General features: G+C 35.2%; 1 protein-coding gene across 2 annotated transcripts; it reads left to right on the forward strand.

The window, feature by feature from the left end:
* The first annotated feature begins 5,508 nt into the window (after positions 1-5,508).
* On the forward strand, positions 5,509-9,688 carry IL2 (interleukin 2). 2 transcript variants are annotated; one of them, XM_034660040.1, is made up of 4 exons: positions 5,509-5,658; positions 5,746-5,805; positions 8,299-8,445; positions 9,420-9,688. In XM_034660040.1, the coding sequence occupies exons 1-4, from the start codon at positions 5,509-5,511 to the stop codon at positions 9,528-9,530; spliced, it is 468 nt and encodes a 155-aa protein (XP_034515931.1). In that variant the 3' UTR covers positions 9,531-9,688.
* Positions 9,689-11,008: the final 1,320 nt, after the last annotated feature.

Genomic DNA, 11,008 nt, shown 5'->3' on the forward strand with positions numbered 1-11,008 from the left:
AAACTCTGATAATAGAATACAGCCACACAACGGAATCCTATGTAATTATTAAACATAATGTTTTAAAGGAATATATAATATGTGAGATATTTATAACACATTAAAAGAAAAGTAAGCATGGAAAACTGTACCACAGAAAAAAAGACTAGACTTATACCAGTATATAATATCAATAGTTTCCTCTATCTGGTAAGATTACAGTTGGTTTTCACTTTTTTTTTCTTCTTTGTAGTTTCTAAATTTTCTATAATGAATATGTATTATTTTGCAATTAGATAATGTTATATTTTTAACAAAAAATCAGGCTGTAGTGTCCACAAATTATTAGTGATAAAAGCAAGACAACAGGTTCAAAGTGAAGTCAGTTACGCTAAGCCCCATATCACTAAACCAAGACTCAATTACAGCTTCGGTTCTCCCAGGGATGAAATCTTAAACCAGTCAGTCAGTAATCACCTTATCAGCACTAGATTATCTAGTGCTGACAGACCAGTGCCATCCCCTAAAAGAAAGTAGCCTTGTAATCACCAACTTGTTTTTTTTGTTTTTTGTGTTTTGTTTGTTTGTTTGTTTCTTTTTGGCCTGGTATAACTTCCTTGTTCTTGCTCCCTCTGGCTATAAAAGTCTTTCATTTCTTACAACTCTTCAGAGCTTCCTTCTATGTGCTAGATGGGATGCTGCCCAATTCAAATAGATTTTTGCTCAAATAAACTCTTAAATTTTTAAATACACCTCAGTTTATCTTTTAACACGAATGATGGAACAATGGACTGTCGATGATACATCCAAAGCTACTGTAGATGAGGGAAGAACAAATGGTTAACAGAGAATTTAGAAACAAAGTTAGACAGGAAAAGTAGTTAGATGAAGATAAATGTAAATAATTTTATTTTCACAAGATTTTAATGAAAGCACTTAGCAGAGGAGAAAACAATATTTATCTGTAAGTTCCAACCTTAATTCTTAATGTACAAAGAAAATAAAGTTTTTAGTGAAATACATATAACCAGAAAACTTTTCTTTATTTATTTTGCTGTAAGAGGAGATAAATAGATGTGAAAGTGTTCTATAAACTTGAAATGTCTTGCAAATCTATTGCTATTACTGTCAGATTATCTCATTCAACTTCTGGTAACTGCTGTGTAACTTGACATGGGTCTTATATTTACACAAAAAGTAAAGTTGCTAGGGTTTTGAAGATACTCCCATACTCATTACATTTAGGCAGTGAAGTGCCTTTAGGTTGCCAAATGCAGACAACTGCCTCATGTGATATCCCCATGTCAGCCTTGGAACACTGCACTCCTGAAAGTACAATGCAATTTAAATCCACAGTAGATGCGATCAATTTTCTTACTTCAGATACAGAAGTGTTAGGAAACATCAAGTGCTCTACTGCTTTTAAAAGACCCCAGAAAGAGATGAAAAAAACATGAGAAAAACCTAGCTTCAATAGCTGTGTGAATTCAGCTGCTCTAACTTCTTAGAAATCCTAAAACTGCTCAAACAGGGTATAGGTTAGGCAAAGGTGGATGATGCCTTGCCTGACTCATCAGCTATCACTGACAGAGTGAAGTGAGATGGAATAGCAGGAACAATCTAATTCAGCCTTCTCTGTGTAGCCTAATGCACCTAGAATTTAGCATCACTATTTTACACCGGAAATACACATGATCATTAGAGGCCAGGAAGTCTTGGGGTTTTGCTCTAACTTCACCACTAACTTAAGAATATGATATTGGGCAAGTTACTTAACTTGTACAAACGTCAAATTTCTTATCAGTAAAATGTGACTCAATGAGATAATGAATTTGAAAACACTTCATAAAACTAACAGTACCAAGGAAGTAATTCTTCCATCCCAAAAGATTATGAACATCATTAAAATTGACCACATGGAATAAAAGCACACATGAATGAGACTTAACTGTGATCCGCAGATAGATTTACAGTATTATCACATCATGGAGAGCCACAGGTCTGATAAATACAAAGACTAGGCACCCAACTATGCCTGAGGAAATTCCGGTTTTCATGGGAAATACAGAGCTCTTAGCTGAATACTCTCTGGGTGGTATGGAGATTTTTCCCCAATATATCCTAATTTCAAAGGGAGATATCTGTATCTTGAAAAGCCAAGAAGTCTACAGAGACTAACAAGAGATGCATTAATATGGGCATCAAGCTCCAGTCTAAATTAAAGTCTTAGAAAGCAATGAGAAAGGGTCAGGAAGAAAACATTTTTGCAGGAGGCGGAATCCTTGAAAGTCAGCTTTGATGGATGGACAATGTGGCAACAGGTAGGCAGCTTCAGGGACTAGGGCTTCCCTTTAAAAGAACTTGGGCTACTCTTGAGTCTAAGAGGTTGAGTTGCAAACAATGCTTAGCAATGAAAATAGCTTCTTATTGAATAGAATTTTATTTTCAAAGGGGAAGTAGGGGGTGTGACACATGCAGTAGCCTGCAGTCTCCTACTGACCTTACCACCACTATAGCCAGAGAAGCCAGCTGACGTGTCAGACATGTTAAAAAGTGAAAGTATGCCACAGCATATGGTAGTTTTATCCCCAAGCATTTCAAGAAAGAAATTACCAGGCCAGCTTCATAATGGTGCCTGTTATGCAATAACAGGGATAAGCCAGGGGCTTAGGAACTCAATTTTCTATAGGGTCCCACCAACGTAGCCATGTACTGACCCATTCTCTAATGGAAATAGCTGGAGAACTAGAAATATCAAGACTATGAGAACATCAAAGGCCTCATTGGAAAAGCCCCCACACAGAAAAATGTGTGGGCCTGAATTCTTCCATTCTGGAAGGGTAAAGGCCTGAGCTGATGATGCTGGGATGAAACACTGAAGTCTTTAGAGAAGCAAAACAAGTATAATAAAGTTGACCCACAGATAATCAAATAGCCTTTCCCTTAGAACTAATACTAACTTAGTTTTGATTTGAAAGGTACAGAGATATTTTGCACTTTTTAGCAATAAAAAGAAAAGAACATGATCATTTGTTCCTAACTTGTCTCTGATCTTTTCTAAAAGATCATTGATCTCTAATCTGGCTTTTCCTTCATTTATTTCCACCGAGGAACTATTTAATGCTTATTATTCAATTTTACAAGGATGTTTTATATTCTTCAGAATGTTACCTAATGCATAAATAGTACTAAACCAAACCATTTTTCTCTGTTTCTTTTTGTAGTACAAATGCTCCTTAGAATGGTTAACCTTTCCTGCTTACCACCCTCTTCCTAATCCTAAATTTACACATCTACAGCTTAACCATGTTGTCAAAATCCAGTTTGAAGTCATATTCCTTCTCCAAAATTCTTTATATCCACTTCTCTTGAGGCAGCAGTTTTTACATTTTACCTGGGATTACACTCGTCTATGTACATATCTTCCGTATTGCACGTCAGGTTCCTTAAGAAAGAATACAAATGGTAAGAGTGGACTTTGCAGTCAGAATATTCTGGTTTCAAATCCTTATTCTGCCACTTAATGGCAGTAAGGGCTTCATGACCTAGAACAAATTGGTTAACGCATCTGAGATTCAGTTTTCTAATCTGCAAAATGGGAACCATCACTTCACAGGAGCATTGTAAGGTTTAAACTAGCCTGTGTGTGTTCATTGTTCTTTTTTCTCCCTTTCTATATACCTGAGGTGCTAGATAAATATCTTTTTAAAGACTAGACACAAAATGAATAAGGTAGTAAAACTGGAGGAGTTACAAGCAATCTCTCTGAGGAAGGGTTTCCTTCATTCTCTCCAGTTTAAGTTACAAGTATATACCTGTACCATCATTACACTGAAGCAGTTAGTGGATTATACTGAGGAAACATGAACACATGTCCTAAGTATCCTACCCAGTCTACCGACTTTAAGAATATTGATCTGATCTTACTTCAGCGTTATTATTTTACACTCATAGTGTCCCAGATGCTGTAGTGGATAAACCTGTCTATTAAAGAGGTGAAAATATAACAAGTAAAAACTTATGAACTGGTTTACATATAGAACATATAAAGTCTATTATAAAACTAGTATCAGTACCCTTGGATGCAAAGCATTTTCTGAATATCTGTCATGAGTTGTTTGTAGTACTTTATTCATTTTTTTCATAATAGGTGCTCTAAAATTATAATGGATACCCCCTTCTTAGTAACTTCTGTTGATTCATTTCTGGGCTATGTATAATAAGAATCATCTTGGAATAAATGAGCCCAAACATCCCTGCTCTGAGGACTGTTCTTACTTCACAAGACACATGTGCACACAAACACCCCACCCCATGACCTACCACAGCCTCCTAGGCTATTTACTACCATGCGTTTCTCAGCCCCAGCCACACTACTTAGGACAGTATTGGTACATCTCAAGTTAGCCAGATCATAATCTCTTTCTCCTAAAGAATGTACAAATAGTGTACAGAAATTTCAGTTAGTAAGCTTCTCACAAACAAACCTGGTGATCCCCATTATCCTCAAATTTTTCTGCCTTATATTTAAAGAAATATAAGCAATCTGTTGAAGAGAGAGAGAGAGAGAGAGAGAAATGAAACAGACATAAAGTGGGAGAAAAGATTTAATAGCTCAGCTGGTCCCTGAGACCAAGAGGAAGAAAAACCATCCTTGGTTCTTCTGACATTCCAACTCACCTTACATCCCCTTGATGCCCAGCAAAAATAATAAAGCAGCAAAAATATATTTGTCCAAACTCTCCTCCCCAAAACTAGCATTAGTACCCTTGCATGCAAATTCTTTTCTGGGTATTTATTTGTTAAACATCATACCCATTAAAAAAAAATGTACAACAGCTACTAAGAGATTAAAACAGATACAAGAAACATTAAAATTAAAATAGCATAAAACACTACCTCAAGCTCAATGAGCATTTTATGTATTCTAGTCTTAATTTTTCTAGCTGATTGTGTAAGAAGTAATCTATCATGTATGCATTAACTCAGTCATTGTGTAGATCAAAAGGTAAAACCATCCTAAACAGGAAACCAGTATTCTTCCTGTTTAATCAACAAATCTAAAAATTTATTCTTTTCAACTATTTACTCCTGTCCACCACACCATAGTGCTCCACATGTTCATCATAGTTTTATGACAAAGAGAAAATTTTCATGAGCCACTTTTGTATCCCCACCCCCTTGAAGAAAGAGGGAGGAAAAATTGTTTCATACAGAAGGCGTTAGTTGTATGAATTACAACTGCCACCTAAGTGTGGGCTCATGTAACCAACAGGGATTTTACCTACATCCATTCAGTCAGTTTATGGGGGTTTAAAGAAATTCCAGAGAGTCATCAGAAGAGGAAAAATAAAGGTAACGCTTTTTGCCACACAGGTAGAATCTTTGAAAATATGTGTAATATGTAAAACATTTTGACACCCCCATAAATATTTTTCCAGAATTAAGAGTATAAATTGCTTCTCTTGTTCAAGTGCTTCCTATCAGCTTCTGTAATCACTACTCACAGTAACCTCAACTCCTGCCACAATGTACAAAATGCAACTCTTGTATTGCATCGCACTGACTCTTGTACTCGTCGCAAACAGTGCACCTACTCCTTCAAGCCCTACGAAGGAAACACAGCAACAGCTGGAGCAATTGATGCTGGATTTACGGTTGCTCTTGAATGGAGTTAATGTGAGTATATTCCCTTTCTTACTAAAATTATTATAATTGTTTTAACTGGAGTTCATTTTTTAATGAAAATATATTATGCTTTCTCAGAATTATGAGAACCCCAAACTCTCCAGGATGCTCACGTTTAAATTCTACATGCCCAAGAAGGTAAGTTCAACTTTCTACGTTCAATTTATTTCTTAATAAAATTCAAAGTAATACAAAAATTTGTAGCTGATCAGATTAAAAGCACTTCATCTGAGGAAAAGAAACAGTAACTTCAATATTAAAAAAAAAACAATTTGGTAATGAAGTTTCTGTAAAATAGCTTTGCCTATATATTTTCTGTGTGGTTGGGAGAGGAAGTGGGAAGAGACAAGAATAATATTCCCAGTTTATTGATGGGACAGTTTTAAAAGATCATATTGACTTATTTTTATTTAAAAATGTAATACTTGAGAGATATTTGATTATATCATTTTATCATGCAAATTATCAAAGTTGATTTCCTATTTTTAAAGATCCTTTATTGTTTTAGGAAAAATTCCTAAGGATCTACCTTTGAGAGGTAGCATAGTAGTGACCAATAGCATAGTCTCTAGGGCCAGATTATCTGAACTGAAATCCCAGCTCTGTTATGTCTTAGCTTTTGTGACCTTGGGCAAGTTACCTAACACTCAGTTTCTTAACTACTTATGTGAATGATAATTATATATACTTTATATAGTTTTGTAAGGATTAATGGGTAAATGTAAAGTACTCAGAACAGTGTCTGACACAGGGTAAATACCATATAAGCATTAGCTATTAGTAAAAACAAGATTCTCCTTGGGAGTATAAAGTAAAATTTTGGATTTGCACATCTTTTATGCCAATAGACCTAGAGACTTATGATGCTATATGACTTGTTTTCCAAGATTTGGTCATCTGGGCATTCAAATAGATATACATAGATTATCCAAGCTCCTACGGCTATCCTAAGAATATAAAGTTTCCTAGTAGTTGTGCCAGTCAACAGAGAATGAATATAACTTGGTGCTGGAAAGAGTTTGTGCCAGGGTGAATCCAAGCCTAGGAAAAAAATGGGATTTAAAGGTCATGGATGCAATCTTATTGATCTTTTATTAATTGAAGGAAATTATGCTTCAAACTACTGTTTTGAAAGATGAAAATAACTTAGAGATGCTTCTTCAACTTAACCAGAGCCATATAACTCTTAAGTCCAGCACCATAAAGACACTAGACTGTTTTCTGTGGGAAACAGCTCCAAGTTGCTATGCCAAAAACTTAAGCCCTGAACTTGTAGTAAGTTGAAAGGGCAGTGGATGGAAATGTCATAAAATGTGTGTGGTGTAGTCCTCTCTCTCCCTTCAAAGACTTTTAGAAAGGTAACCTGAGATTATGTGCATAATTTAGAGGGTGGTGGAATTCTTTGAAATCTAACAGTTTCTAAATGACAACTCAAAATCTATTTGAAACCCGAAGTAATTTGATAAGCTCCATTCATTTGTTCATTTTACCACAATCTTATGTTTGCAAAAAAAATTGAGAAAGTTATAAAAACATTTAATTCAAAGGATGCTATGTTAGAGCTATAAGGAAAAAGAACTAAAATTCAATCTTGGCTCCACCTAATCATGTGACCTCGGGAAAACACTTAAATTCTGAGATTTAGTTTCCTTATTTGTAAAACAGAGACAGCATGGCAATGCTATCTCAAGGGGTGGCTGTGAGACTTAAATGGGCTTGTTTGAGAGAAGACACTTTAAAATTATAATGTACCAGAAAAGTATGAAATACTATCATTATAACAGACCACATGGGCATGTGGGTGTATAGGTCTGAGTTAGGAGGGCCACACAAAAGTCCTTCAAATATTCTAATCTTTTATTTGGTTGGGACACATAATTTTTAATTCATTTTAATATATTATAGGAAAGTAAAAAATTAGGACAGTTAAATGACTTGCTATATTGAGAGTCATTACTATACAGCTAAAATTGGCTTATCTATAAAATGCTGGGAATGTGACAGTATTCAAGAGCATCTCTGTCCTTAACATTCTATGAGTCTCAACTCTTAGATTATTAAATGTTAAAATTATAGAATGTGATCCTATACTTCCATGCTGTGACTACTCTGATTCTAATAATTTCTACACAGACTGGAAAAGAATTCTGCCTATATCTGTGATTTGCATTTGGGTACAGAAATGTTGACTTTTGGCAAAGCCAAATTAAGCTGAAATTATTGACTCATTATTTAACATTTATTTAATTTAATTTAATTTAATTTAATTTAATTTAATTTAATTTTTTAGAGAAAGGGAGCGAACTCGAGCAAGGAGAGGGGCAGAGGGATAGAGGAAGAAGCAGTCTTCCTTTGATTCCAGGCCTCTGAGATCATGACCTGAGCTGAAGGCAGCCACTTAACCAACTAAGCCACCCAGGCACCCCTCATTATGTAACATTTAATGCTAAACATGGGTAGATGAACTCTAGTTTTTCCGGTCTTATAATATAAGCTGTATTGGTCCATCTTTACAGTAATGCTGAGAACAGGGAGAATAGTAAAAAACTACTCTTAATAAAATAGAGATTAATTTCTGATTCTGACTTTTAGGGCAAACTGACCTGATAATTATTTTTATTATTATTCAAGGCCACAGAATTGAAACATCTTCAATGTCTAGCAGAAGAACTCAAACTTCTGGAGGAAGTGCTATATTTAGATCAAAGCAAAAACCTTCACTTGACAGACATCAAGGAATTAATGAGCAATATCAATGTAACACTTCTGAAACTAAAGGTAAAGCATTACTTTATTTGCTCTCCTGAAAATAAAATAAGTGGAAGGTCATTTTAAAGTGGTATATAACATTTTTATAATTTGTGAAATTCTCATGCATTTTAAGACCACTGTAAACATGAATCATTTTTATGTTAGACGATACACTATGGAGTTGGGAAGTATAATTTAGAGAGTTTCTGCCTACCATTCACCCAGAGATAACCCCATAACCCAGCACTCTGTCACCTCTCTCACATTAATACAAAACAGGGAATGGGAAAAGACAACTGAATTTCACAGAAAGCAGACAGGTTTTATTACCTGTTTTCTAATTCTTTCAGATCATTTTCCATAATAGCCAATACTAATTACCTGAAAGGCTTTTAAAATGGGGTTTCCCTAATATTTGGTGGAAGGATTAAGAGATTTATCTAAAAAAAAATGGAAACTACTAAAATGGCCAGTGGGTTAGATAATTAACTCCATATGTAGAGGTAATACTTCCAAGAACTTAACTATTTTTAAACGCTCAGGAGATACTAAATATACAAGGGACTCAGGTGATGATGTGAAGAGATTCATGGCTCTCTTTTCTCATCCCATCTGCCAAAGTACAAACTTCATGAGTTAACCGGCATCCTAAATAGCGTAATTTTAATTACAGTAGAACCAAGTTTCTAAAATTATGTAATTCCAGTTGTTTCCAAATAAGATATTGTATTAGTAGACTGCTTCTTTCCAAAAGAATACTTGTGTTCACTGAGATTGACAGAATTGACAAATGAGGAAAATCTTAGTTTATATGTTACTATCACTTGGTATCAACATACAACTTTTTGGTATGCTGTTTTGATCATTTCAAGAAAATGTGAATGATTAATATATTAAACATACTTGAAAATAAAGGGCATCAGTCATAAGTTATTCAACTGAGAATAACTATATGTGGGAAACTACCTTGAACTAAAAAAATTCATTTTTTTCTTTTATAGGGATCAGAAGCAAGTTTCAAATGTGAATATGATGACGAGACAGTAACCATCACAGAATTTCTGAACAAATGGATTACTTTTTGTCAAAGCATCTTCTCAACACTGACTTGATAATTAAGTACCAGGCTTTCTATTTATTTAAATATTTAAAATTTATATTTATTTTTTGATATATGGTTACCTTTTGTAATTATTATTCTTATACTTCGTATGATAAATATGGATCTTTTAAGATTCTTTTTGTAAGCCCTAGGGGCTCTAAAAATCATTTAAATTATTTACCCCAAAATATTTATTTTTTTATACTGAATTGTTAAACATAATGTCTATGTAGATCAGTTAATAAAATTATTTAATAAAGTTGATGAATAAAAACAAGCCCAGCCATTTATTATCCTGGAATTAGCACAGAGTAAAACATTTCTGAATCACTCATGTGAACTTATAAGATAGTTAAGATGCTTACAAAACTCACTCTTCCCCAGGAGAGGTATGTGGAATAAGGAAATACGCTTCTCAAAGTTCTTGCTTTCTCCTTTCATAAGCTGATTGGATCCTTAGTTCTAGTCTGAGAAAACCTCATCCAATCACACTACCTTCCTTCTTCAGGTTATGCCTTAAGCAAGATGCCAAAGACATTATTGAAACTCTTCATATAATGGGTGTACCTCTCTATCCATTCTCCAGCATCTTACAACTTGCTGTCAGGAGGCTCACCTCACATATATCAAGGGTCTCCCCTGCCCTCTGGCTTTCCAATAGGTCCCACCACTGGGGAGCTCTGGTAAGATGTCTGAGGAACAAAAGAGATCCTGACTCTCCACGAGAAGTAGCTTCTGGATGGCTGTGCCTCCTAACCAAAGAACCCAGTTCCTCTCAAAACTTTTTCCTTCTGGGTTCTGCTAACTTTTCCTTCCACTCCTCCCTTCGGCCCTAGGGATAGTAACACTTCAACCCTAGGGATAGTAACACTTCGACCGTTACTAGCTCTTGGGTACTGCATTATCCCCTGCAGCTTCCCTGTACTATGACCATAGTTTGGTAAATTGTCTCTTCATTAGATCCTCCTTGACTTATTCTGAGTATGCTCTCTTCTGGCTCAAACATAGTAATCATGCCAGGAATAGCCCCCCAAAACAGACCATCAAAATCAGCTCTGGGACTGGGTTCATTAGGAATATAATGATGTATACGATGTACTAGCATCCTGGTTACTCAAATTATCATCATTGGTAGCACAGGATGAAATGCAGATTGAGGACACGGTGTGAGATCAAATGGCCATGACATTTAACTGCTATAGGAACAACAGTTACAAAAATTATGATTATCTCCTAGATTCTTCTGATGGTCTCAGAGAAGAGAGGTGTTAAAAATAACATTATGAATACACAATTAAAAACATGCGTGGGCAACCAGAAGTCCTTGTTAGCAATTTTGAAGGAGACCCTCATCCCCTGTAGTCATAGAACACATATGACAAAGGACAAAGCCAAGAGCCTGATGTAAGGTCTGCAAATGTATAGAGCCAATTAAAAATTTAAACTTTCTAGGTTTCTTACACTAAGAATGGAGGAGGAGTGAGATCA

This window comes from Ailuropoda melanoleuca, chromosome 5, assembly GCF_002007445.2.
Source record: "Ailuropoda melanoleuca isolate Jingjing chromosome 5, ASM200744v2, whole genome shotgun sequence".
Classification (NCBI taxonomy): domain Eukaryota; kingdom Metazoa; phylum Chordata; class Mammalia; order Carnivora; family Ursidae; genus Ailuropoda; species Ailuropoda melanoleuca.

Bases quoted from the DNA above. Each gene is read 5' to 3' on its own strand.
- IL2 (XM_034660040.1), top strand. From the start codon at position 5,509: ATGTACAAAATGCAACTCTTGTATTGCATCGCACTGACTCTTGTACTC. The intron at 5,806-8,298 runs GTAAGTTCAACT...TTATTATTCAAG, and splicing joins AATTCTACATGCCCAAGAAG to GCCACAGAATTGAAACATCT. The intron at 8,446-9,419 runs GTAAAGCATTAC...TTTCTTTTATAG, and splicing joins TAACACTTCTGAAACTAAAG to GGATCAGAAGCAAGTTTCAA.